The sequence below is a fragment of the Talpa occidentalis genome, unplaced genomic scaffold (assembly GCF_014898055.3).
Source record: "Talpa occidentalis isolate TD23 unplaced genomic scaffold, MPIMG_talOcc4v2.1 talOcc4.2, whole genome shotgun sequence".
Taxonomy (NCBI): domain Eukaryota; kingdom Metazoa; phylum Chordata; class Mammalia; order Eulipotyphla; family Talpidae; genus Talpa; species Talpa occidentalis.
In genome coordinates this window covers 7,310,926-7,324,442 of record NW_023602073.1, presented here as the reverse complement: position 1 = coordinate 7,324,442, position 13,517 = coordinate 7,310,926, and the positions used below count along the sequence as shown (strand labels likewise).

Here is a 13,517-nt window from a genome sequence, read left to right as displayed (position 1 = left end):
GCATCTCTACCCAGCCTTCCCATGTTCACCAGGGAGTAATCACCAAGGTAATTTTCTCATGTGAAAGACAAAGCTTTGCTTTGTCCCAGTTCATCTATAACACCAATTGCTACTCTGCGTCTGGGTGCTAAACAGCCGTCAGTTTTACCTGCTCTTCAGTCTGCCTTTAAGCAGGTATTTGACTTGGGCTTCAAGCCTAGACTCTTCTCTAGAAATTAAAAGCATAGATTGCCTCTGGGTGCTTTTGAGCTGGGAGTGAAGGGAACCAACTCATTTGGCACTATCACTAAGAGCCGGAACTTATGCATATTCATGAAGTGAGAACACAGAGTTAATTTGGAAAAGGCCATAACGTGAACCACTGGTTTGATTCTAAAGTACTTCTCGTTCCTGAATCTCTGTCAACCCAGATGACTGGGAAATAGTGGTAAATGAAAACATAACTGAGTATGACACAAAGGATGGAAACGTTTTTACCTTTTATTTCTCCACCAGGATTTTTTTTTTCCATTTTCAAGATGAATGTCGAATTATATATTTAAATAGACATTAAAAAGACTTGCTTGGCACATACAATTAACAGCAGTTACTTCAAAGAATATTTGCTTGATGCTTTTGTATTAAAGGGAAAAAAGCTTTAGAGCAATGTTCTAAAGTACGCATTTCATCCTACATGAGGGACAGAATTACTGGCTGCATTATGTTATCTGTCTTGTGCCCCAACAACAACTCAGCAGCACGAATCATGGCCAAATCCTTCAAGAAGATTCAGCAACCCTGACTGAGCAATGCTGTGACATTTTCTGGGCATGGACTGAAGGAACACTTGGAAGTCTGGCTTCGTTCATTCTCTTGCTTTTCCTTTACAATTTCCAGAACTGCCATTAGCACCACCTAATTTACCCAAGGTAAAGGCATGTGCTGAGATCAAAGTCACATGGCTATTTGGTTTGGCATTTAAAAACATCAGAAAATCATGTGACACCTTCCAGTTATGGTAAAACATTTCACTCTAGTTAACAGAACATTTGAGATATTTGTATACATGTGTCTCTATTTATATCTCTCTGTACATACCTAAATGCAAAACAAGAAAAAAAAAAAGGTGATCAGTCTTTCTTCACAAGGCCACTGGGGCGTGAACCAGGAAAAAATCCACAGGAATGCTTAGAGAGAAAATGTATCTCCACCGAGATAGACCTCGTTTAGTCAAACCAAGTTACCCATGCTGAAAGATGTTCACCAAATCTGTGAATTCAACTAACTTTTATATGTATGTAGTTGTTAGCATAAATGCAGATGCAGTGTGATTAGTCAACAGAAAAATAATTTTTAACTCTTTATTTACATACATATTATTAATTGAGGTAATACTACAGTCCCCCGTCAGGCATTGCTATTATAGTGCATTCATCACCAAATCACCCCTAGTTTCCCACCACAGTCATTGTGCTTCTTCTCTCTTTGCTCACACCCTGCTCCCCTCTCGGTGCTTCAGTTCTCTGGATAGTCAGCAAAAAAAGTTTTTTCTTATTTAACAAACTCTGCGGGTAGTAGATTTACTCTTCAATGAATAATTTCACCTATTACACAATCAGCATGGTCAAAATATTTGAATCCTTGACAAAGAATGGAATTATTTACAGGATACAATGTCAGAGGTATGGGTCAGCAGTGTGGGGTCTGGCTTTAGGGAGCAGGGAATTTATAGTGGCCCAAGAAGAGAGAAAGGTTTCATGAACCATCATGTTGCTCTTAACATCCGCTATTACTATTTTTATTCCTTTATATATTCAAGTTCACTTTGGGCCTCACATGACAATGTTATGGTGAGTTAAAAGTTGTTAAGATCATCCAATCCTTCAACATCTCTAAATAACTTAAACCTAAGAAAGATTCATCCATATTCATGGTAATGAAAAAAGAGAGGTAGAATATGCATAAGAGTCATGAAGATTCTCTCCAATTTTGGTGTTTTGAGAATTGGAGTCAGCTGCCAGGGCTTTGCTTAGGAGCTGGTTACAAAAGCAGGCTCTGGGTGGTACTCCAGGCCCACTGAGTCAGAAACCTCACTGACGCTCCCTAAGGGCACCATATACACAACACATTCGAGAAGCAGTGATTCGGCCTATCTGGGCTACTTATGGAAGAGCAGCTAATCGAATCCATGCACAGCATTTACAGATGATGATAAACATGAATGGTTTTCGATACCAAAAGCCCAACATAGGAAAGAAAAGTTGGTAATACTTTCTTGGTTACAAGAAACAGTTTGTGAGACTCATAAGAATAGGATACAGGTGACATGTATAAATTGACCTTTTAAGGCACAGTGTCAATTGTTCCAATATGAATGGGACCATCATAGAAGGACAGAAGAAATGTATCCTATTATGATCTGAAGATAGATCTCATGTTTCTCTCAGTAAATGGTTCTGTGTCTTCTGTATTTGATGTCTTTCCCTGCCCACCCCAGGCAGCCCTGCTTATCAGGATACATCCTTACCTCTTGGGGTTGCTGGTACTGAGAGGCCATCAGAATGAAAGCCCGCTGGGCCTGGAAAGCACTCTGCACCATTTCTGCCTGGGAACCAGAGAGAAGATGGGTGTTTAAATGTTTGAGATCTGAAAGAGTTCTACATGTTTCAGTACCCCGTGCCCCTCCACATGTTTCCACAGGGGCAGAGCACCCCGTGCCCCTCAACCCCAGGAGTCTCCCCAAGGAAAATGCAAACAAATATCCACACAAAAACATGTAAATGAATGCTCACAGCAACATCATTTATAACAGCCCCCAAGTGGAAACATCAGCTGATGCCCATGAACTCATACACCAATTAACTGACAAATGGGTGAACAAAATGAGACACAGTCATACAATGGAATATTATTTGGCCTTGAAAAGAAGTGCTGATGTGTAAGACAACATGGGCAAATCTTAAAACATTATGCTGAGTGAATGAAACCAGTCACAAAAGACCACATTTGTGTGATTCCATTTGTATGAAATGTCCAGAATAGGCAAATCTACAGCGACAGGAAGTAGATTAGGGGTTGTCAGGGGCTGGAGGGAGGGAGCATGGGAAGTGTCTGCCATCAGGACGGGAATTCTTTGGGGAGTGATGTGAATGTTCTGGAATTAGACAGTGGTGATGGTTGCACAACTTGGCGAATTGACTAAAAACCACTGAATTGTATACTTCAAAAGAATGAATATTGGAAAGCTAGAATAGGACTTCCAGAGGTGAACGTCATATAGTTTACACAAGTTGACTTTTAATGATGCACTCCTGGAACATAATGTTATCATGCACTGTTACTTCCATCAAAAAATAATAAAAAGTGAATGTTATGATTTAGGAATCATATCTTATTAAAAGTGCTTAAAAAAATGCCTGAGTTCCAAACTACAATGACTTTCAGAGGGCTGTCCCTATTATCTGATTTCACAGTGTATCCAAATCTGTGCCCGTATACTTCCCAGTGGAAAGAAAATTGTCCTTTAAGACATTCCCACAAACTCACGTTCACTGAAAGTAAATAGCTTCTACAGTTGTTCATTAAGAAAATTCTGGAAAAATGGGGCCTCCCCGGTGGCGCAGCGGTTGACTGCTGGGTTGAGAAGCTGCCCGCAGCCTCTGCAGCGCCGGTTCGATCCCCGGCTGCTCCCCGGCCACCGGAGGAGGGTCCCACATGGCGTGCAGACCTCTCCTGTTGCCCACTGCTCCCCTCAGCAGTGTACTTCGGTCCTTCTGCCTGCTCTGCTCCCTGCTCTGGCTCTGGTGAATTCGCTCACCCTCCCGCGCTTCTGACTGTACCCAGTGCTTGTATAAATCAATCAATCAATCAATCAATCAATCTTCAAACAAACAAACAAACAAAGAAAATTCTGGAAAATATTTCAGTGCTACTTGGACTCAACACCTCTCACCCCCAATGCTGTGCGAGTAGAACTGTCTTCAAACTCAAGGTGCCCTATTCACTTATCTTTACCCTCTACCCATTACTAACTAGTTCTCTTATTTTCTAAACTTAAAAAAGTTACCGAAGAGTACCAAGAAATAATCATTCCAAAAATCACACAGGTATTTTTTCCAGTTTTTAAGAAAATTCAGAGCAAAGCTTAATAATGTAGAATAATTTTTTAAAAAAGATTATAAAGATTAAAGCTCAAATACCTCACTCTTTAGATATAATCATTATTAATATTAGATGAACAACTTGTAAGACACACATGCAGCGAAACTTTCATAAAATGGGACTATATGTACCCTAGATAATATTTTTTATTAAAAATTACAAATTTTAATTATTATTGAATAGATATGAAAATAATTATTAAACTTCAAATAAATGTTTCTGCACTATAATACTGTCCTAAACAATTATTCCAAGGTTAAAATAAAGATTATAAGATATTAGAAAGTTGAAATAACTGCTTCTTTTTTAAATGACATAATTTTAAACAATATTGATAGAGTCTCTGCTGAGAAAATGAAAACATAAGTACTTTCTCATATCTTTCTACTTCTGGTCCCCTTTCATATTTTCTAGTTATTTTTATTTTGCCCAATTGACAGCATTCACAGTCTAGATGTAATATTAATTCCCACATTTGTTGAAGATTAGCTCTATATTTATTGTTTAAATTAATTAATTTACTTTCCTATGTTGTTGTTAATTTTTGGACAGTATTTGATTTCCTCCCTCAGGTGTAGTCACCACCATAGTACCTGTGATGAATCTTGGCATTCTTCAAAGAGAGAAATGGTATAAATATTGCTGAAATTCATATGAAATCACAAAAAAAAACCCCAACCCTACCTGACTAAAAAGGGGAGAATGGAGGTACCACACTTCCAGACTTCAAACTATACTACAAAGCCATAATAACAAAAACAGCATGGTATTGGAACAAAAAACAGACACACAGACCAATGGAATTGAATAGTTTTACATTTATACATTTGTACTGGTTTGCATTAGTCATTTTACCATGACCTCTCCATTTCTGAGTTATTTTTGCTGTCTTTTGTTGTTGTTGTTATTAAAGATTTATTTTATTTATTCAAGAACTGGGGTATAGGCCAGAAGCGCGGGAGGGTGAGAGGATTCACCAGAGACAGAGTGGGGAGCAGAACAGGCAGACTGACGAAATACATTGCTGAGGGGAGCAGCAGGCGAGACAGGAGAGGTCTGCTCACCATGTGGGTTGCTCCGAGGCCGGTGGGGATTGAACAGGCACTGCAGAGGCTGTGGACAGCTTCACAGCGCTGCACTCAGCGGTGCCTGCACCATCAGGGAGGCCCTATTTTTACTGTCTTTCATTGGCTGAAATCTTATCAAGTATTTTCTTTCTAAAAAGTCACAAGGTTATTTTAGTTCTTCAGCTGTAAGCCTGTCTCCCTGTCATCTTCATATTTGAATAACACCTTGGCTGGTTATAACATTCTTCATTCTCTCTCTTGACACTATATGTGGCAGTGGAGAGATCTGAAACCAGTTTGAACGTTTTTCTCCCTTGAAGGAAATTGACGTTTTTTGGTTTGGCATCTGAAAATTATTTCTTTAGCCTTACAGTTTAATAGCTTAACCAAGATATGTTTAAGCTTTGAGCATGCTATTGTATTTCCTGGAATAGATTTGGTCTTTCATTCATTTCTGGGAAATTTTCTTATATCTTTCAACATAGCTTCTGTTCCATTTGTTAGAGTTTCTATTCAGTGACTTCAATTATTATCCTCAGATTATATAATATTTGAATGTCTTCATGTCTGTTAAATTCTTTCTGTCTTTCACTTCCTTGTCTGTCATCTGTACTTACTGTGATCATATGAATACGTTTCTCTGTGGTTAGTCAACAGATTTTCAATAGGGTCTTTACACACATTAATGTTTCTTTTTATATGTCATTGATGTAGTTTTTTTGTCTCTGATTTGTCACTTCCCTTTTCCCTTTGCGTTTCATTCTTTATCACCTTGCTTTAAGCTATTTAAAAATATATTTATACACTTACTAAATGCTAAGAGTATGAGTTATGTTTTTACAAGCCAATGTGAGGCATCTATTACTGTTCCTTATCTTCTTTCGTTGAGGGCTAGTCTTTAAGGGTGTAGCAGAGTTAGGAACCAAAAGCCACCAGTTATTGAAGGGTATTATTTTAGGCTATGCTTTCTTTTGTTTGATTATGCTCAGTGAGGTTTTAGTTCTATTTTTTTAAACTCATTTGTGGAGAGGGAGAAATTTGAATTTAGTTTTATTTGTTCATAAATGTCTATTCTCTTACCCAGATTGGTTTCATCTTTAATTTCATCCCTGTTAAATTCACGTGCGTTTGGGAGCAGTTTCTATCTCTGTGCCATCTTGGATAATGTCTTATATTATCCATCTTGAAAATTTCTCTGACAGATAGATAAGAACCTGATTAATACATTTTTGAAAAACAGATAACTAGATAGCAATAATAAGATTAGGCTAATATCATCCCAGTGTCAATATGGGACAATTTTTCTGGGCTGGAATGGTAAATTTTTAACTAACTGGGACATGACTAATTTTTTTGTCATTCCACTTCATTATCACATTTTACAATCTGACATAGTTTCCAAAATGTTTAGTGAAGTGACCACCTTAATCTTGCTTCTAACTTTTCTCATCATTTCTTGTTCAATGATTGGTTTTTATTAAATGAAAATGCTTGAAATAAAATCAAGTTTTGTAAGCTATTTACTTTTAAAACCATTAACAACATAACCAACGAAGTCTATAATTGTTTATTTTTAATTTTTTTTTATTTTTAGAATCTCATGAATTTTTTTTTCCAAAGATTTATTTATTTATACAAGAACTGGGGTACAGGCCAGAGGCGTGGGAGGGTGAGAGGATTCACCAGAGACAGAGCGGGGAGCAGAACAGGCAGACTGACTGAAATACACTGCTGAGGGGAGCAGCGGGTGAGACAGGAGAGGTCTGCCATGCCATGTGGGACCCTCGCCCACTGGCCGGGATCGAACTGGAGCTGCAGAGGCAGCGGACAGCTTCACAGCACTGTACTCAACTGCCTGCGCCGCAAGGGGAGGCCCTCATGAATGTTAAAATGAGGATATATTTTCCATTTTAAAGTAGACGATCCACTCTTTCTTCTGATAGCCTAATTGCTAGAATTCAATTGCTTAATAAAAATCTCAAATATTGGGTATTTCTTAAGGAGAAATAGAGGATTTTCAAATTTTACTGTTCTAGGGGCCATTCTGATCTTATGAAGGAAGGCAAAGCACTAAGCTGTACGAATGTTTATCCACACATCAAAATGTGTATGTTCAGTGGTTCAGAAGAACTTTTGTCAATTTCCAAAGCTCACCTTTCCAAAAGAAGATTATGAGCTACAACTTTCTGCAGCTTGGATATAAATGAAATATCTGCACTTCCCCCAGCAACGATAATACAGAGGATTTTGTCCTGCTTTATGACAAGCCTTGCAGAGTCGAGGGAACTATAGTTGCTGTGGGAACAGTGACTTGGGATCACCTGATTTCTGTAGTTAAAATTGCAGCTCGCAGAGGCATTAACAATATTTTTGTAGTTACCCTAGATGAACACTATCATTAGCCCTTTTACTTTCCCTAGAAACAACATTTCGCCTGTTGCTAATGGAGCAGTTTTCTGACGGGTCTTATTAGCAAAGATGTCCGATTTCATTAATTAGCCCCTTCTCCTACATGACCTTTTCTACTCAATAATAGGCGGTAGAGGTTGGATTGGAGAAATGGCTGCATATTTGGAGAACTGCTTCTTTAACTCTCCCTTTCACTTTGCTTAAGCAGACAAATCTTTCTGAGGATTCAGCTGCAAACTTCTTCCAGCCTTCTGGATCTCTGGGCATAATTAGCAGACTCTAAACCACATTCATTTTTAACCTCATCAGTTCACCTTGCAAAGGATTTTCATTCCACCTCTGAGCTATTCTGATCCATTTGATTCTTACTTCTGGAAAGTTCTGTGAGTCCCCTCAGCCACACAGCGATTTAGGAGCAATTTCACTGAAGCTGCTGAATTCTGATAACTTGAAAGGGTGAATTTGGCTCACTCAGGCAGTTCAAAACATTGTGAAAGAAAAAGCCGAACATAGGGATTTTCAGTAACAACAAATAATTGAGGGTTTTTGCTGAGTTTGTCCATCATACGTGGGCAGGGCTCAGAGAGACCTTCGTGGATGTACATGTGCTTCTATCTGCCTGTGAGCATTTGTGTGCAGTCAAAAAGGACACTTGGGTTTAAGAATCAAGGTTTGACTCAATCAATTATCACTGGCTTCTTGGGTTCTAAGTTGGTGGACTATCTGTGGTCCTAAGTGAAAGAGTAGGAGAATGGATTTCAGTAAATAGTTTAAAACAAGCAGACACCAGTTAAATCTGACTTACTTCCATCTAATTCTCTTGGGAGTAAGCTGGCTTCCTGGGGAAGCCTAACTCCTCTCGGAATCAAAGCTTTGCACTGTTTTACTGGGAAAGCTACAGGCTGCATGTGGATGGCAAAATGAACAGGAAACAGCACAGCAAGGCTTGGAGGCTATGCAACAAACATCCAACCACGGTGCCTGGCATCATGCTAAGAGCATTTGCAGGTCTTCTGAAATTGCATCAGCCCTGTTCTTGAGAACCAGGCAGTGAAGGGAAGCGGCTAGGGACACAGGATGGGTATTGACTAGGGACACAGGATGGGTATCTGCTTATGGGATGAAAATTGTGGGCCCTTGATAGGTCATTGTCAATGCCCCTCCCATATAACTCCCCAATTAGTTTGCCGAAGTCCCATATTTCATAATTAGAGATACTGTAATTTTATTTTTATTTAGTTTTTATATATATTTTATATCATTGTTCATTTTTAAACAATGTTTGCTTCCCCCCACCCCTCCACCCCCCGCCTCAGGTGGAGTCCCCGTAGAGTTTCCTTCCCCAATGCACCGTGCACCATCACCTCAGTCCCCTGGGCTCCTCCCTCCCTCTGATCCCTCTCCCGCCTCCTCCCCTGCAGGATGTCTCTGGTTTATAATTGTCCCTTTTTGCTTTGTTGTGTTCTGTGCTGTTATTTTTTACACTGATGTCTTATTGGGTTCCCCTATATTCCTGCTATAATTGAAAGTATCCGATATTTTTCTTTTTCCTTCTGGCCTATTTCACTGAACATAATTCCTTCTAGCTCCATCCACGCTGCTGCAAATGGCATGAGTTTATCTTTTCTGATTGCTGAATGAGATACTGTAATTTTAGATCTCTTTTGGAGGGGGGTTTCTAGTCTACCCTAGAGAAGTCCCTTGAGTCTCACGCAATGAATAAAAAGGGATACTATAGATGAAAGCAATACAGGAAAATGGACTCACAAAAAGAGATCATAGGATGCCAAAGACACATTTCATCCACTTCTTCATTTTGCTTAAAACAAGATTGAAGATGCCTGATTCTGTGGCTATGAACAGAAGACTCAAGCCTATGAAATCATATTCTGAAAGGCATCTGGATTCACATACTAAGAACCATGCAGAAAGGCTTTCCCCACTGGCTCTTGAACTTGAATGTATATTACCGTTATCTGGAGAGTCTGTTAAAATTGGTTATTGAGTCCCATCCCTAGGATTTCAGATTCAGTAGGTTTGGGTGGATCCAAGAATTTATATTTCTATCAAATTATCAGGTGATGCTGCCACTGTTTCTGTATTCACTTGTTTGTTATAGGAGGATTTTGTTTGTTTTGGGGTTTTTTTGGTCAATTCTTTTGTATTTTCAATATAGATGAACAAAGATAATTTTACATCTTTTCCATTTCAGTTTTCAGACAACATCTTGGAACTTCATCCCAGCTTATCTATACACCATTCTTTTTCTATTGTTTCTTTATTACATCAGCCAGAATTTCCAGCATGATGTTGAAAAGGAGTGGTGATAGGGAGCATCGTTGTCTTCCACCTGATTTGGTGGGAAAGCATTCATGTTCTTACTGTTCAGTACAATGCTAGCTGTAGGTCCTAGCAGATAGCCTTTATCAAGTTGACAAAGTTACCCTCTAGTCCTCATTTACTGAGCACTTTCTTCTTTCATCAAGAATGGATACTGATGGGCCTCCCCGGTGGCGCAGCGGTTGAGCGCTGGGTTGCGAAGCTACCCGCGGCCTTTACGGCGCCGGTTCGATCCCCGGCTGCTCCCCGGCCACTGGAGGAGGGTCCCACATGGCGCGCAGACCTCTCCTGCCGCCCGCTGCTCCCCTCAGCAGTGTACTTCGGTCCTTCTGCCTGCTCTGCTCCCTGCTCTGGCTCTGGTGAATTCTCTCACCCTCCCGCGCTTCTGACTGTACCCAGTGCATGTATAAACCAAACAAACAAACAAATAATAAATAAATAAATAAATAAGACATGCCTCTAGAAAATTAAAAAAAAAAAAAAAAGAATGGATACTGAATTTTAGCAAAATTTGAGGTTTTTGTCACTTGATATGATCATGTGATTTTTCTTTTCTTTTTTAAGTTTGCCAATGTGATATATGACATTATTGACTTTTGAATGTTGAACCAGCTGTCCATACCTGGGATAAATCCACTGGGTCAAGATGTTTAATTCCTTTTATACTTTTTGGAGTAGATTCGCTAACATTTGGTGAGAATTTTTGCATGATGTTTATGAGAGATGTTGGTTTGTAGTTTTCTTATAATATCCTCCCCTTATTTAGTATCTGGATAATGCTGGACTCATAGAATTATTTAGGAGATATTCCTTCTACTTCTATCCTATGAAAGAGATTATAGAAAACTGGTACAATTTCTCCTTAAATGTTTGGTAGAACTCATCAACAAACCCATGTGGGCTTGGTATTTTCTAGTTTTGGAAGATTATTAACTATTTATTCAATTTCCTTAATAGATATAGCCTGTTCAGATTGTCTGTTTCTTCTTGTGTGAGTTTTGTCAGGTGTGTCTTTCAAGGAATCATTCCACTTCACCTAGGTGATCAAATTTTTTTTTTTTTTAATTTTTTTTATAGAGGCATGTTTTATTTATTTATTTGTTTGTTTGTTTCTTTGTTTGTTTATACATGCACTGGGTACAGTCAGAAGCACGGAAGGGTGAGAGAATTCACCAGAGCCAGAGCAGGGAGCAGAGCAGGCAGAAGGACCGAAGTACACTGCTGAGGGGAGCAGCGGGTGGCAGGAGAGGTCTGCGCGCCATGTGGGACCCTCCTCCGGTGGCCGGGGAGCAGCCGGGGATCGAACCAGCGCCACTGAGGCCGCGGGCAGCTTCGCAACCCAGCGCTCAACCGCTGCGCCACCGGGGAGGCCCTAGGTGATCAAATTTGTGGGCATCAAGTTGTTAATAATATTCCTTTGCTCTTTTTCTAGTTTTCATGGGGCCTGTAGTGATATCTCATCTTTCATTTCTGATATCAGTTGTTTGTATCCTTTTTTTTTCTGATTTAACTTGGGTAGAGGTTTATCAATTTTATTCATCTTTTCAATGAGCCAACTTTTGATTTCATTGATGTTTATTGATTTCCTGTTTTCAATTTTATTGCTTATTCTCTAATTTGTCTATTATTTCTCTTCCCTTTCTTATTTTCCAAAGCAGAAACTTAGATTATTGATTTTAGAACTTTTTTCTGATATTATTCATTACTTCTGTGCACTTTCACTGCATCCCCAAATGTTGATCTTATGTTTTCATTTGTACTGAACACAAAATATATTTTTTAATTGAGGTATGACTGATATGTAACATTACATTAGTTTCAGGTTTACAACATGATAACTCAATATTTGTATATATTGTGAAATGATGACCACAGTAAGTCTAGTTAACATCCAAGTTGTGGAGTGGAGGAGGCTAAATAGACTATGATGGAAGATTATTGGTGCTTTGGTGGTGGGCATAGTGTGGAAACATACATATGAAGAGCTGTAAACCTATACCCTAAGTCATATAATAGGTGATAAACCAATTGACTCAATAAAGAATAATACAATTTAAAAAAAAATCTGAGGGCCTCCCCGGTGGCGCAGCGGTTGAGCGCTGGGTTGCGAAGCTGCCCGCGGCCTCTGCGGCACCGGTTCGATCCCCGGCTGCTCCCCGGCCACCGGAGGAGGGTCCCACATGGCGCGCAGACCTCTCCTGCCGCCCGCTGCTCCCCTCAGCAGTGTACTTCAGTCCTTCTGCCTGCTCTGCTCCCCACTCTGGCTCTGGTGAATTCTCTCACCCTCCCGCGCTTCTGACTGTACCCAGTGCATGTATAAACAAAACAAACAAATAAAATAAATAAATAAATAAATAAATAAAAACATGCCTCTATAAAAAAAAAAAAAAAACCTAAAAAAAAAAAAAATCTGAGTTGTGAGTTTCTGTTTCAAAGAGCTGCAATTAATTCCCTATATTCAACTCTGATCTTGGGAACAGAAGTGTGCATGGTGTCTTATGTTCTCTTAGGAATCCATGAGGAGTTGTTATTTTCCAGACCAATCAGTTTTTCATTTGTTGTTGGGATAAATGGCTACTTCCAAGCTCCCTATACATGAACCAGAAATTGGAAATTCTCCCTCCACTTAGTTTTAAAAAAACAAAACAAAACTATTCCATTAGGTTTCAGACATTATCTTGGAACTTCTATCCTAGCTTTATCTTCTTTGCAATACAGCATCGCCCATTATGTGCTTACTGATGTATGTGTGTGGGACTGTGTATACGGGTGTATGGGGGGGGGTGTGAACTCACAGAGGTGTTATAAACAGCTATGTGAAAAGGACTGTGAGGCAGTTATCTGGTAGAAAGGATGGCGGAACTGTGAAGATGGATGGTCACTATGATAAACACTTTTTATTTGTATTGCTTTTGTTTGTTGAAAACAATAAAGTTCTCTATGCTTTTATTCTCACTACATTAGATTTTATTCATTGTTTATTATTGCTATTTTATCATTTCACCTGGGAATGTTTAGAAGAAGTACTTATGGAGATTACTGGGGGAGAGAAGAGAATAAAACAACATCCAAACTATAGCTGAGAATAAAAATACAAGTACTCCATGTTTCTTTGCTATGACTTCTTTAGTTTCCACGGACTCTGCCTATTTTGCATGATGAATTTGGGAAAGAGCTTTGTCTCATTCCAATGTGCCAATAAAGAAGAACAAAGAATTATCATTAACCAAGAAACTGATACATCTACTTTTGGTACACTTGTTCTGAGGGCAAAATCTATTTTGTCAACAGCACAGTTAGTCTAAAGCCAAAGTTAAGTTACCTGCTGTGGAACCAGGAATTGTCACATGGACCCAGGAGAAGGGCCAGGCATCATATGCACTACAATTGGCTCGATCATGTCAGTTACATCTTAATATCTCCCCTGGAATTATCTTATCCTGCCAGTTCTCAGCAACTGTTACTTGTGCTGGTACACATGGCTGACATGGATTACAGTGTTGATCTTATCGTACTGAGGAGAAAAACAGGACTTTGAGCAATGTTCTTATAAAATAAGTA

At 39.2% G+C, this 13,517-nt stretch overlaps 1 protein-coding gene across 4 annotated transcripts in view; it reads right to left on the bottom strand.

Moving 5' to 3' along the window:
- The window catches only part of CAP2 (cyclase associated actin cytoskeleton regulatory protein 2), a 154,780-nt gene that overhangs the window by 73,522 nt on the left and 67,741 nt on the right, over positions 1–13,517 (bottom strand). For all 4 annotated transcript variants that reach the window (XM_054698331.1, XM_054698330.1, XM_037518905.2 and 1 more), the window contains exon 4: positions 2,507–2,584. In XM_054698331.1, the coding sequence (XP_054554306.1) occupies positions 2,507–2,584 (78 nt within the window). The remainder of the gene's footprint in view (positions 1–2,506; positions 2,585–13,517) is intronic.